The sequence below is a fragment of the Larimichthys crocea genome, chromosome VII (assembly GCF_000972845.2).
Source record: "Larimichthys crocea isolate SSNF chromosome VII, L_crocea_2.0, whole genome shotgun sequence".
Taxonomy (NCBI): domain Eukaryota; kingdom Metazoa; phylum Chordata; class Actinopteri; family Sciaenidae; genus Larimichthys; species Larimichthys crocea.
This window is the reverse complement of record NC_040017.1, coordinates 18,153,245-18,168,785: the sequence shown is the minus strand read 5'-3', so window position 1 is coordinate 18,168,785 and position 15,541 is coordinate 18,153,245. Positions and strand designations below refer to the sequence as shown.

General features: G+C 44.2%; 1 protein-coding gene across 4 annotated transcripts in view; it reads left to right on the top strand.

The window, feature by feature from the left end:
- The window catches only part of schip1 (schwannomin interacting protein 1), a 191,945-nt gene that overhangs the window by 149,837 nt on the left and 26,567 nt on the right, over nucleotides 1–15,541 (top strand). For 2 of the 4 annotated variants that reach the window (XM_027280289.1, XM_027280290.1), the window contains exon 9: nucleotides 5,845–6,639. In XM_027280289.1, coding sequence (XP_027136090.1) covers nucleotides 5,845–6,639 — 795 coding nt within the window. Of the gene's footprint in view, nucleotides 1–2,300; nucleotides 2,884–3,572; nucleotides 4,025–5,844; nucleotides 6,640–15,541 lie in introns of those variants that run through there. The other 2 variants (XM_019271536.2, XM_019271493.2) reach the window with 2 other exon arrangements.

Sequence of the window (15,541 nt, the reverse complement as noted above, 5' to 3'; positions counted from 1 at the left end):
TCCCCACGAGTGCTGTCCCTACTGTAGTGTAAGGAGAGGCTCAGCCAGGGGTCTTTGAAGTGATCCACTCTTATTACATGGATGGACTCATTTGTGTCACTATTATACAATCAACGTACCGTTTCTGAAGACAGCTCCTATCCTTCAACATCCAACAACTACAAATCTCTGCTGCGCCCAGCCGGCCATTCAGAGCTGAGAAAGTTGTGACTCAAGAGATTTCCAACAACATCACAGAAGTACAACGTAACACTTTTGTGTCTCCAAATGTTTGGCTTACCACTCAAGAGACGCAGATCCAGTTCCCTATCATAGCACTTGTTATAATGAAAAAAGCTTTGGAGTGCATTTCACTCCCGCTGATGATGGGATTGTTTTATTACTGACATTTAACTTGATCTCCATTTCAGAGTATGTAAATCACCAGCTGTTACAAGAGGAAACAGAATGCAACATGAAGATATCATGCCATGTTGGTGTTAACCCCTCGTCAGCTATAACATCTCAGCTGCCATCTGTGTGTCTGTGTGTTAACTCATATGTCTACCATAGTGTTTTCATCTCGAGCCATCCCTGTGTAACACAAGATAAAATGAAATAAAAACAAATGACAGTTAGGGTTAGGGGTTAGGGTTAGAGGAGATATTAGCAAGAAATCAGCTGTCTACTTTCATAATTAATGGATTTATCATTCAGCCTATCAAATGTCAAAGTTCTCACAATTCTTAAAGCCTCTATAAATAGCTTTAGACTTGCTACATTCATGACATAGAAAAGCAACAAATGCTCACGTTGAAGAAGCTGGACGCAGCAGGTTTATTTTTTGCCAGTTTTTGCTTGAAAAATAGCAGAAACTATCAAATCAAAATATTAATGGATTAAATTTTCTGCTGACTCACTAACGGATGAATCATCTCAAAGTTTTAGCTTTACTGCAATTCAGCATTAAATACCGTATTTATTTGTGAAGCTTATAATGTTACATTGTTGTTCACAGAGATAGCTTGATGATGGGGATTTTTTTTGAACGCTGTAGTTGTCTCTGGTTGCATTAGAGAGGTCTAATCTTCAAACATTAGAAAACTCTAGAAAAGTATCAGCTGCAAAGATAGGATGTCAGTAGTCCTGAGGGCCCTAAATGGTGTAAAGATTGTGAGCTTCTCATGAACTGTTGTGGATTCCTACAGCTCTGTTAATCTAATATGGAAGTTTCTGAGTAATAGGGGATATTTGATGTTTGGTGTTTTATTATCAACTTCCCCTTCGAGATGGAGCTTGGTTCTATAAATGTGATATTTCACCTTTACTGCCAGTGTTGTAGTGCTCACCACAATTGCAGGGATATCACAAAATTTCCTGATTATCTGAATTATTTGCTATCATTTCTCTGATCGGATGTAACACTTTCTGCTCGAAATGCAACTTGTAACTTGACTTATTTCTACTTTGAAATTTTTGTGGCTGTTCTGGGCTTTTTACCCCTCCCTGCACTCCTTCACATGCACTCCAAGAGAGTGAATGCGAAAGACCGAGAAGAAGCTGTGGTTGTCTGGGAAGAGATATCAATCTTTTGGACTACCGAAACCACAGTTCATCTGCAAAACAGTGTCCAAAAGAAAACACACAGCAGTGCCCTGCAAATCCTGCAATGCAACACTTCCTGAGGCGGCTTATCCAAAGTGATTTGGCGAATTAGTTACATTAGTTAAGTAGTCTATATACTTTCTGATCTTGGTCTTCACTTGGTTGTCTCCCTGTTCTGTCCTCAAAATCATGGTCTTGTCTTGATCTCGATGCACTCTGCTCTTGGTCATGACTTGGTGTTGGTTTAGGTGGTCTTGATTACAACACTGGCTACCTGCTGTGGGGGCTACACAACTTTCCCTATGTGTCTCAACCCAAACTGAACAGTATAACCTTCACACAGATTGGATCTATTGCAGGGATGTTGCATTAGATTGCGTAACAGGTGTATCACTATACTGAATATGACAGCCTTCATTTTAAATATGTGGAGCCAAATAGTAGATATAACCACAGGATCCTTGATTCCCTGAGGGGGTTTTATTATTATATGTGCTCTGGAAATATACTAAATTCAGAACACCAGATGTATGTTTAATAATTCACCTAGATAGTTTCGTCACACTCTCTCTCTTGCTCGCTCTCTCTCTGCCATTTGCAAGGTCAGTGGGTGCAGAAGGTTGGGCTTTAGTTGTGTTCTGTCGTCGTCACTTTCTCCTCAGAGCTGCAGGCTGCGACAGAGAGCCGGTAAGAGAGAGAGAGAGAGAGAGAGAGAGAGACACAAACACAAACCCTGTGTCAGCCTGAACGCAGCAGCATGCTTGTTTTGCGCTTAGTTAGTGACTCTTATTTCTAGGTAATAACTGGGCTACAGAGGCCGACCCGGGTTGTGTGAAAGCTCTGGAACGTGCGCAAGCCCACATTATAAGAGGACGCACTTTACTCAGAGCCTATTTATTTTCCAGCTGACGTGGGAGCGAGAGAGAGAGAGAGCGCAGGCTGAACTGTTGGTTGGGCATCTTTTCTGCGTGCCGGGGAGGAGAGGAGAGAAGCCGCGTTGACCTGCTGGGATTTTAAGACATTACGTGATTTCTTCTTCTATCAAGACTTCTTTTTTTTTTTTTTGCTCATCTGTGGACAGACTACACACACTCAGAGCGATGACTGTACTGAATCCACCGGCTGTCTGTCATTTCTCCAACGAAGCCAGCCCCACCAACACCAACACCACCACCACCACCCGCCCTTAAAATAAAGCTGCTGTAAAAACAAGTCAGCACCATCACCGTTGTCTAACAGCTGGGATTTACACTTTACAATGTCTTGAGACGCGACGGGGAAGCTACAAAGATGATGACAGTGAGTATCGGCTCGTTTAAAACGGCATCCAGGCCACTTTTAGCTCGTCTCCCGGGGTAGGTTTCATTAACGCAGGCGGTGGACTTCAATTTTGACCGATAATAGTGAATCGAGTCTGGGTGGGAGGGTATGTAAGGGGGGTCAGTCTGGTCACAGCTGTAGTGGGTGTCATCTTCCGTGTGATAGTTTTTGATATTGGGCGTTTCTGTCCCCGCTGTTGCCAGGGGGGACATCAGGTTCCTCCTGGGACTTTTTGGGGACATTACATCATATGAGTAGCCAATGACAAATTAAAAGGAACGCACACGTAGGCTATTATCCAAATGTTTATAACCTATATAAGGTGTCATCATTCAATCAAATGCACACCTTACACACACATACACACACTCACACACACTTAAAAATAGACCGTAGCTTATATGTTGCCAGATGTAATCATGCAGCTGTCATGCGTGCAGCACTTGGAGTGCGCTCGATGCACGCAGAGACTGGGCGTATGCGCGGTGATGTCCCCCTTTGCAAACCACCCTTAGAGAACGACGGGCAGCAGGAGTTGTGAGAGGGGTAGTCTTTGACATAAATTAAACGCCCCCCCTTTCCTCCTCCTCCTTTCTCACAAACACCCGCCCGGCTGCGGGGTGGGGATCGGTGCAGCTGTCAATTTGCATGTATTTTGTGGCCAAATCCGGTCTGTATGGTCTGCCTGCGCTTCGGTTAATCCCACAGCGGATCAGCTTTACGGCTCCAGCCTGCCGCCTTTCAGCGCCTTCTCATCTCTCCCTCCATCTCTCATAAACAGACACTTTAAATGATTACATTATTTTTAATCGGGCTCATGTGACCATGATGTATTGACTTGATAATATCTGGGGGAAAAAAACCAAGCGCCGTGTGGAGGCTGCGCACGTCGGGATAACACTTCACGGAAAGGATCGGTGGCCGAGATTTGAAACACGATCACAGCTCGGATACTCTTCCTACTCTGGGGTGAGGGGAGGAGGGGGGAGATCCCACCCCGGGTTCCTGGATTCTCGATTTGTTTTAATAGCACTTGAAGTGTGGCAAGATGACAGGCTGGTTCACACATTACAGAGACTGGTGACCGCGCAGTGATCCAGCGCGTTTCATGAGCACGTCGGTAAGGTTTCTCTCTCCGCCGCGCTGATCCATTCATACATCCTAACAGAATAACCAGCATCCACGCTGCATTTTCAAGCCTTTTACAAATTCGTATAATCGTGACCGGGGTCATTTTTTGTTGTGAAATACCGGCTCTCAGCGATTTCAGAGTATTAGGCCATAAGTAGGCTGGCAATGCCCTTAAGTCCTCCCCCTTCAGTTGTAAACCTACAAGGGCTCCTGGAGTTTTTCGTGTCAAGAACCCACAGATTGTTGGGAATCATCCCAAGGAACTGAGTCTGGGATTTTTACATGTTATTTCAACCTAGACTGAGTGGTAGCAAGCAAAACAGTAATCACACGCTCAGGCACTGGTCTAATTCAGGAGGGAGTAAAATAATACTGACATTTAATTCTCTATATAAGCACCCTGGAGGTCCCAACACCCCAGTGGCAATGCAATATGTTGCCAAAGCTTTTGTTAATAATGTTGTTTTAACTATCTAATGACACCCTGCCATCACGTCAAGGCAAAATGTGGCTTTTGTGGCCCAATTTGTGCAGCCAGGGGCCGTCTTCATCCTTACAGCAGCTTTCGCCTCTATTCTCTTTGACCTGCTGGCATTTCATAGAGAAATACAAGTTCCTCAGCGTAAAGTGGTTTATGTCTCTACACCGCATCAGCAATTTGTGTATCTAGTCTCCAAGATGCTGAGTCATATTGCTTTGCCCAACAGAGATGCTTTCTGCATAGTCCTTTGACGTCAACAGCCGGTGTCTGGACAGGTGTGGTCTAGTAGCCATAACTCATGAAAGCTTGTTATCATTAGGATAATACTGTATGAAATGCACTTTTTCCCCTCTTGTGTAGAACACAAACGAAACCAATAGCGTGACTCATTAAGCTAAGTCCTCATGGTCTAAACCAGTAATCAGCAATCTTCATAATTAATTTCTTTCCCAGAGAAGCTCATAATGTGGATCACGTAGGAATGTGTCGTTAATTTTTCTTTTTGCCCTGAGAGAAATTTCGCTGCTCCTCGCTTTTCATTAACTTTTAAAAGTGGTGTGAGGCACTATGATAATGCGCTCCCCATGAAGAAGAAAAAAAAAGACTGATAACTCCACAAGAGAAGGCTCGGGTCTGGTGGAGATTTGTGGAGGGTTGTAAACAACTTGGACGTTTTCATTAGCTGTGAACTAATCAGTCAGGCGGTGATTGGGGCTCTTGCAGGAGCATCGCAGTCAAGGTTAGACAACAACTCTGAACTCATCTGTCCATGTCATAGTTTGGTTGTGTTGTATATTGACATGTCAGTGTCACTCCCTCTCACCCTTCATAACACCCTGTTTTGTCCCTGTGGTGCTGTGCAGATGTAGCAGTGGGTGGGTGGGATATTATTCTGACACATCCAGCCACATGGACTCCGCCTTGGCTTCATGTGTCAAGTGTTGCACAAGCCCACACACATACAGCATGCACACATTCACCAATACGGAGGAATGTATAATCAGTTAGCAGAGTCTGGTAAGGCTGTGGAGCAGTACAGTTGCACAGGCCACTCAACAAGTTGAAAAGAGACAGTGACTGCATTATTCCGTTCAGAAAGGAAGTTCCTGCAGGACAGGAAGTGCTCTGTGGTTGCTGGTCTCAAACCACAACAGTGGAGTGACTAATCTAAGTCTACACACTTCCCTAAATTCTCTTTTCATTTTCCTCTCTCTCTCTCTCTGTCCTTGACTTTCTTTTCTTTCTCTCTGTACAACTCTTTTAAACTCTTTTGACATACATGTTCCTCAAGTCCTCACTCTTTTTCTCTCTTTGTTTTGTTGTTGCAGGATTACCGGGAGGATGGCATGGACCTGGGGAGTGATGCGTCCAGTCGCTCCAGCTCAGAGTCCAATTCCAACAAGGTTACACCTTGCTCCCCGTCTCTTGACCTGGCCACTTTGGAGGACTACAAATCCTCCCCCTCTCTGGACCTGGTCACCTTAGAGGACTATGAGGAGGACGAGGACTACCAAGAGTATAAGAAAAAGGTGATAGAGGAGTGGGAGAGCGAGTATGGGGAGGACTACACCTCTCCACAGCCTCCTGGTCACGAGGAAGGCGGAGGAGGCGTGGTGGGGGTAGACAGCCTTGGCGAAGGCTACAGGAAGACAGTGAATAGTCGCAGCCTTGCTGAAGAATTCCAGGAAGTGAAGACCGTCCCGCCACTCCCGGCCCCGAGCGGACGTACTGCCACCTCAGTTGCAGCCGTCCCAGAGGAACTGAAACAGAACGGCAATCTGATTTTACCCAGGAGCCACCAGCTCCACTCTCCTGGTACACCACAGGGGGGCACAGGGACTCCCAAGCCCAGCCACCGAAGCTCCAGTAAAGGCAGGGGGAGCCGCAGCACTGGTGGAGGTGGTGGTGGTGGTGGTGGTGGAGGAGGAGGAGAAGGTAGTGGAGGGACTGGGGGATGGATGGGGGGATACAGAGAGCAGGAGAGTGTTGAGGAGGAGCCTCTCCCAACCATGGACTGGGCAGCCCTGGAGAGACACCTTGCTGGGCTGCAGTGCAGAGAGCAGGAGAACCAGAACCTCAACCATATCCAGAACCACAACATGGGCAAGACCAACTACACCTCTGTAAGTGTCTGTTTGTTTTTTAAGATTTTGAGCTTTTCTGCTTATGTGTGTCAAAGGTTATCTCACACATATTTTTTTCCCATGCTCCGGCGGGCATCTGTAATCCAGCAGTTATCCGTGTCAGATAGACACGGAAACATGAGGTTAGGTTAGATGGAGTAAGAAAGAGGGATTAGTCAACTAATGTAGCACTAAGCTATGTGGCCCGGCTACGAACGGACCATCACGGAAGTCTGGACTAAATATGGGTCCTGATTCTGAGAATCTCTGTAGCAGTGAAAGCAAACTGGACTTACACTCAGAAACGCTGCTATGTCACATTTGTAAGAGCTGTCTTAGGAAATGAGTGTTACTGTTCGACAACTATGGACTGATAACTACTACAGCAAAGATTTGTTGCTGACCACACAGTCTTGATTCTGTTTAACCCAATTTAAAAATCTGGACGGCCTTTGTTGTGGCCATGTGGTGGTTCTACCAGAAGAGGTCAGTGTTGCATTGACATACTGCAGAGAGCTGCTGCAGGCCTGCCATACAAACACCAGCAACTCCACCACCAAAGGCTGTTATGATACACTTATAATTTCATGACATCACTCAGTTTAAATCACAGTTCCAGCCAGAGTATTGTGGTTTATTGTTAGTCAGTGGGTCCAAAGGGTGTAGCTTTAAAATGTTTAGGGAGGAGCAGGGGGAAATTGTTTACAGCAGCCACAGTTACAGCTCAGCTCTCATGTCACTGAGTAAAAACTAAGCGAGGGCAGATTTTGAGAAAGGGGGATTGGTGTTCTCTTTTGGTATGCAAGCACCAAGACCTTTTCCTCAGTGCACACAGACAATGGCTGCAGCCAGTGCCATTGTGAGAGTGTTGTGTGTGTTGTGTGTCTTTGTTTGTCTGTCCTAGAGGCCCCCTCTGTCTCCCTGAGGCATGTCAGGAATGCAGGGGGAGAGGTGAGAGGAAGGAAGGAGGGAGGGAGGAAAGGACCGGAAGATGGTATCTTTAGGACCGGGCATTTCCGGGGCCACGTTGCTCGTGTGTTTGTGTCAATGTTCATTACCTGCTGTCCATCTTAACCAAGAAGGTCGCCTCCTGCTTTGCTTTGGTCTATGGAAAGTCTGCCCTCTCTCCGTTTCTCTCCCTCTCTCCCCCCAGGCAGTGGGCTGTGATATAATTGACCTGGGTGGAGGAAAATCTCTTGAAAGAGAGCCTCTGTCTCCACACTATCGCCTCCACACACACACACATGCTCTCTGCTGGTGTCTCACATCTGTGAACATGGAGGTACTGTAGACTAGGCATGGTGTGGTTGATAGAGATAGCCCGGTACTGATGGTGATAAAGTGTCACAGCTTCTAACTGTCTATCCTATCACAAGGAAAAAGCCAACCATCAGGAAAAAAAGGCCACAGATTTTGATGGCTTTGTGTAGATAGGAAATTGGAATTAGCTGCATAATCCAACCTGAGCAGGGAGCAGAAGAAGAAATGCAAGCTCATATCTTGGACGATCCCACTCTTGAAATCATTTAAGTGCTGTTGTTACTTCTGTAGAGGAATTCCCGTTATATGGATCATATTAATACAATCCATTACAGAGCTTCTCATGTGTAATTTGACCTCTTTATTTCTTTAGTCCCATCTCTGGGCTTCCAGAGAGGACAATGCTAGTATTGACCCAATGCTGACCTGCCAACAAGAGCACAAAAGAAGTCAGGTGTCAACTTAGGAAACATTCCCATAAGACATTCCCTGGGTTTTTCTATGTCAGGGGGCACCCGAGTTTCTTAAATCTTAAATTTGGAGGACTTAGCAGACACCCTGGAGAAAAGCGAGGCTGGTGCTTTTAAAACGCTGTTAAATATTTAGTCATCCACTCAGGCGGGAAACACCAGTGAGATGATGCGTGTGCTCATGTATGGAGGGGTCTGTCTGTCTGGGATGTTTGCTCAAGTCCAGAGGGGCATAGATATTCATGCTTCAGTAGAGCTTCAAAAGCATCCGTGCTTTCAGAAAGATGGGACACAGTCAAGCTCAAAGCTAATAATCTGTGGTGGTGACTGAGTGTCTGGAGGCTGGTTTAGCCGTAGATACATTACATACATATGTTATATGTAAGAACATTTTAAAATATGGATCAGGTAAACAAGGTGTAAAGCAGACACAGAGAAACACAGAGACCTCTTCCTGTTGGGTTAGACTGACACCACTTTAATGTATGTTAATTATCAAGCTAGAGAAGCAGGGAGTTACCTTAGTGTAGTATGCATCAAGGCTGGAAATAGTCAGCCTAACTCTGTCCAGTGGTAACAAAATCCACCTACCAGCACCTCCAAACTTCATAATTAACACTTTATATCATGTTTGTTTAAACCACACAAAAAACAAAGTTTAAACACAACATTTTCCAGTGTTACAGTGTGTTATGTGTGGACTTTTTACAATGAAGCCAAATGTCAAACTATTCTTTCAGATTTAAAAAAATCCCCGAGTAGAGCTGCATTGATTTTCACCATGCAACAGCATCCTTTGTGTGCTGTTATAGATCAACATAGAATGCTTTGGCAACGGCCCTAGACTGTGTTATTAAAACCTTCATTTATCCTGCATGTTGTTTCATTTTTGTATCGGTGACCCATTGGCGCAGGTGTGTTTAGTTAGTTAGGGTGTGGTTTCTGGCTGATGTAATCTCAGCATCTGTCTGCAGGCTGTGAGAGCGGGGTCATGAGGATTCATGAGAATGAGGGCCACGCTGACCTGTTTATAATTTGTTTCTAATGAACTCTGGAGTCGCGTGGCAGAGAGGGGCCCACTGGGACCTCAAGTACACTAGGGGTAACACTACCCCTAACCCTCCAATTAGTGCCGCACCCCTTGAGAGGTAAACAATAACATTATTCTTCCGAGCCGGTCTGGGGGTGAAAAAGGCAGAGATGGGGTCAGTCTGTGGACATGGATGTATGAATACCCATACTCAAATTTACCTGTGTTCTCTATTGTGAATACTGGAAAAGCACATTAAATCCATGCCTACAGGCTATTTCTTCTTTCTTCTAAGATTCAGAGTGCACACACCCAGACTTACTCACACAATTTAAAAACACCCCATGGGCAAACTGTGGTTATAAAGATAGGGCATGCGCTGAGACCTGCAGCACCACTCCTACTTTAAAAAGTACAAAGAAGAGCTCTCTCTCTCACACACACACACACACACACACACACACACACACATCTACTGAACTCCTGCCACGACAGTGTTTATTGCACATGTGAGTGTATAGTTTCATACAGTCATCAAGTACTGAGAAAAACGTGCATGTCACGTTGCCTGATGGTGTCAAATTTTACACCCAAAACATGTAAAAAAAAAAAAAAAAGAAGAAAAATAAAGACCCGTGGAGTTTGGAAAAAACTGTATCAGGTTGCATTATGGGACATTGGGACGTATTTGACGCTTATGCTCTGTTGGCTTTTGCTGTATCAGTTTTGACCATCTCTTTATTGTTTTGTCAAGTGTTCCAACTAAAGGTAATGCAATATAAAATAATGTATTTAGAAATATTGTAAATTACCACATAACTCATGCTACATGTGAGGTTACAAATTTCCAAAAGTCAATCTTGTAAAAGTTCTAAATGTGCCGTGAGGACAGATGTGACGAATTACCTTTACCTGTTTCCAGCTGCCATAGGAAGTAACAGGTCTATGAACACGTACTTAATAGGAAGGCACTACTCAAACACACCATATCATATAAACAGTGAAAAGTCCAGGAGCCGAGCCGAATCGTACAATTGTGTAGCGCTCTGCCCCAGAGAAGCATTCAAGGGCTGCAGAAAATAAAAGAATTGTAAAGAAGCAGAGAGCGGTTAGAGAAAAAAGAGCAAAGACGGAGAGAGGTTTCTCTCTTTCTCTCCACTCTGTACACTGTGATTATGTACAAGTTCAGCAGTTGAACTGTGCTTGTCATAGTCCACAAACAACCTAACCACTACCTTCTCCCAGTTCTCAGACTGTGCAGCGAATTGGAAGAGAGGCCAAGGGTAGGAGAAGGAGGAAATTGTAGGGTTTGAGAGAACTTTAATGCAGTTATAGTGGATATAAATTTAGGTCCTGAATGTGGAAACAAAGCAGGCAAGTCTGCATTTGGAGAGAAGCAACATTTTTGAGGTAGAGAGTGGTAGGTGGGACTGAAAAGAACCTGTGAAGGAGGAGGGAGGTGAGCTCAGAGTTATGGTTTGAGTGAGACAAAAAAAAGGCGGTAAGTTGGAGGAGTAGATAGTTAAAGTATGTATGGGTAGGAAGTAGGAGGAGGCTTCAGAGATGGGGGGCAGGGCTTTTGCCAGGTGTGGAGAATGCTCTCTGAGGCTCTGGTGTCTGGTTCAGCCCTCTAGACTTAACCACTGTTCCTCGTGTCTGTGTGTATGTGTGTGTGCATGTATGTGCCGGTACGAGCTGAAACACGCCCGGCCTCCTGCGCACCACAGCTCACACACACACACAGACTGCACTGCCTCTACTTTTAGAGTCGAGCAGTTTTCTATCTCGTGTTAGTCCACACACACACACACACACACACACACACACACACACACACATGCACACACTCACCTCACTAAATCGCAGAGGATATCTTTTTCTTCTCATGATATCCTGACAGTCTGTCAGCGTTGGTAGATATTTTTTCCTCTTCTTTTTTTTTTATCAGTGGAGTATTTTTCTTCTCAGCTTAACCTTGGATTCCTCACAGCAAATCGGGCACTTAACTCAGGTAAAGCAGAATATGACCCTCTTGTGAAATTTGTAAAAGTGTCTTTTCTGTATGGATCCACAAAGAACCTTTTTTTATGTACATGTGATGTGACTGTAGTCAAAAAAAACAACAGAACTTCACAGAGTTCAGACTAAAAAGTTAGAGAAACTGTTTGGCAAAAGCCTCCACGTGTAATTAAAGCCTAGGGCACTACATTCCTCTGCTGTGACAAGCTCTTTTGAGTTTGTATGTATCCGAAAAGTTAAATATGTGGAGAATGGAACATAAAGTAGAGCCAGCTGCACATCCGTCCATGCATCTCAGTTTCCTCAGAGCTAAATTCTGTGTGACCCTTTAACAAAGAGCAGGTTCATGCTGCCTGACCATATGTGGGTTGCTACTTGGCCAAGAAAGAACATCGTCAAATAGGCAGTGCACGTGTCCTGTTTTAAATAAGCAATGCTTTGTGCTTTACACCTGTTTTGAATGTTCCTATAACTTGTGTTGGAGAAAAGTGTGTCACACAGCGAGCCCAGCGCATAGAACTAGCCACAACAAAACCTGGCTGATCAAAATGTTTGTGTTGCTTAAGGATACCTCAGATTACCTCTGGTCTTCTGCTGAAATCTGCACTTGCACACAGTACAAAGACTGCAAATGACTGGCAACTGTATGCACAAACAAGGAGGCTGTCTAATCTATAAAAAAAATATATAAAAACACTCAAGACAGACAAACCAGTAAATATGTGTATAGCATTTTGTTACATACACTTGGAATACAAATTTAGAATAAGTCAGATATGAAGGTGCAGCTAACACTTCCCTTGTGGAAGAAGAAAAGAAAAGATTAGAGCAAACTACCTTAAATGGGTCAAAGCTGGCTCACAAGACTGAACAGCTTGTCAGATTTACCATTGGTTATACAACATGTTCAGTCATCCAAATAACCCAATATCCAACTGTCTGCTTGGTGTGTCAGGTAGCAAAGATATGCACAATAATAGTGTTTGTTGTTGACGGAGCACAGCATTGATCCCATGACCTTCAGCTGTGGTTGGACAAGTCAAGTGGACTGTGCACCTGCACACGCCTCAAAACCTTTGCTATTTAGGTTGACCTGCTGGCTGATGGGCTCTACATACAAACTGTAACCAGGGGAAACACAAACATCAGAGAAATAGCAGAAGGCTATTAGGTTCAAGCCTCCACAGGAGTGGTGCTGTCTAAACTGCTCTTATCTGGTGTCAAAGTACAGTTTAATCAGCTGCCTGACAATCTCTCCACATCTGCACAGATAAATAAAAACCAAAAAAAAATAAATTCAGACCTGTTTGTATTGATAGGTGTAGACAAACTGACAAAGAAAGGCCAGTTTCCTGTTTGGTCACTCAAGGTGGAAGGTTACTGTGAATTTACACCCACACCTTGTGTGTTTAACGAGCCAGAGTCATGTCACAAGCGTTGTGGTTTAATCAGATAAAGATGCTGCTGTAGTTATGTTTGACCTACAGCCACTCATTCCTATCGCCGTTTGTCTGGTTGATCATCCTCACACAAACACATCCTTCTTCTGATTCATTCAGCCATGATTCACCAAGGCCTGAGTGTCAAAGCCCTCTTTAGTGCGTGTTATATCCTATCTGGCATGGGAGTCAGCTTCGCCTCATACCGAGTCTCAAATTTTTATTTTATTATCTCCACATTCCTCTGTTCCTCTTCCCTTTTTTCCCAGACAGCTCCTGTCCTTCATTCCCACTCCTGTTCCCTGCTAATTGTCCTCTTCCTCAAGCTGTCAGGAAGCATTACAGCCCAATGTTCTCACACCGCCAAAATACAGCAGGAGACCATTCCCTCTCCCCCTCCACCTGGCTCCCCTTCTCCACCCTATGAAAACTATCAAAGAGGGGGCGCGAGCCGTGAGTGGCAGAGCGTGCTGTGGAGGAAATGGGGATTTATGTAGCAGTGAGGAGACAGCCTCTAATGTTATACCTTCGTGTCAGACTGCAGTTACTATACAGCAGTGCCGAATACACACATACAAACACACACTCGGGCGCAGACCTGCTTTATAAGCAAGAATGGGGCCGAAGGAGATAAAAAAACAAACAAGTTTTATTGCAAAAAGAGGGTTAGGGCTGGAAATTGAGAAAGAGGGTTTATGTTTTCCAAGCAGTGAAGGATTTTAAAGTCCTATCCATCACCGCTCCTGTCTCTTGTCGCAGGAATAAAAGGTTGAGTCAGACACACACACAGTGGCCTGTGTTTGTTGTAAGTGCGTGTGCTTGTGGACATGTGTGCTCTTTTGGGTGGAGCTGAAACATGAAACACTGGGCTTCTCTGCTCCTAATTATAGAGAGAGCGTGTGTGTCTGTGTGTGTGTGTGAGAGAGAGGCAGAGAAGTGGGCCGTGAATGTGGTCTGTTTATATCAGGCTAAAAATATGAGTCCTGTTTAAATCACATCCACACGCCCACACAGGCCCTAACAAAACAAGGGTATTTTTGCCTCCATGTTTCTGACTCTGTGTCTATTCATGTGGCGTGTGTGTTCATGTGTGTGCGCTGTGTGTGAGACAGACACACACACACACACACACAGAGTGAGAGGGGTACTTTGTGCCAGGTCATGCAGAGAGCTTCATCTGTTGCTGTAACAGAGCACCAATGTCCTCGCATATCTGTAACACAAGAATAATCATTCTGTCCACCTGTAGTAGGGCTGCAGCTAATGATTATCAGTTAAACACTCAACTTAGAGTATCAAATATTTAAAACAGTGAAAAATGCAAGTTCCAATTTCCATAGGACGACGATGATTGCTTGTTTTGTCCAACCAACAGTCCAAAACCCAAAACCACATAAGATCAGCACATAAGACGAGCAAAGATCATCACATCTGAAAAGCTGGAACAAGGGAATGTTGTCATTTTGTCTTGTTAAAGAAATTATGGTTGCTGATGATTATTCTGGCATTAACTTGGTGCTACAACTATAAAACATTTTGATCTTCATTCAGTCAGTTTATTATTTTCCTAATTAATCATTTTTAATCAATAATGTGTTAATATATATATATATATTCAGTTTACAATTATGTGTAAACAAATAAAAGAAGCAAATCTCTTTAAATGTGAGCTGAAATCACAGATTTTTTTTGCCATTTTTGTATAAAAAATTGTGTGTGTGTCTTTGATCGACCACTTGATTGATGAACTAACTATTTAAACTATAGCAAACATTTCCCACATTATTGTGACTACCTTTTTCCTTTCTCCCATTTTTTAAAATCTGTAGTCAAGACAACAAGAAGTACATCTAGTCTGTCTCAGCTGCTTGTTATTCACCGTGACTCACAGCTCCTGCTTCTTAATGGACTTTGTCATTGCACAAGTGTAATTGCTGGTCAGTTAGTCATTTACTCAGTTGGTACACAAATTTGTTGACGCATTTAAAAAATGTGAAACAAATAGTAATACAGCCTGGTGGTCACAGCATGCTTTCCACCACCAACTATAGACAGTCCTCATTAGAACAACCTCTGGTGGCTGATCATAAGGACTAAGCGCGCACACACACATGCACTCCCTGGCCTTCCACATCAGTTCCTCCCTGTCAGAGCGAGCTCATTACCGCCAGAATCTGGCCCTCACACTGAGCCAACCTGCTTTGCTATGCAGTGTTTTTACACTGGCACAAAATGTCAGCTCACTAAAAGCATCTGTGCTCCCCTCTCCGCCCTGCTGAGAAGGAGAAGGGAGGCAGAGGAACAGAGAGAGAGAGAGGGGAGGAGGAGAAGGAAGATGGAGAAAAGTGGTGAAAAGAAATTAAATGTAGCTACACTGAAAGGCCAGAGAGCGAGCGAGAGAGAGAGAGAGAGAGAGAGAGAGAGGGGGGAGGAGGAGGAGGCAATGGCAAGAAAGCTTGAAAGAGAGAGGGCAAGCTGTTTGTCAGAGAAAGGGTGGAGACGTCGCAGCATGACTGGGGATCCTTTTTTTCCCCCAAAAGCTCTAAAAAGTGTTACAGGTCATTATTTATCACCTACAGTATCATTTCCAGCTCTCTCTGTATCCCACTAGAAGAGTGAACCATGTTATCAGTGACTTATGATTATGTATTTGTTATTTCAGTTTGCTTCTATAAATATAGAGT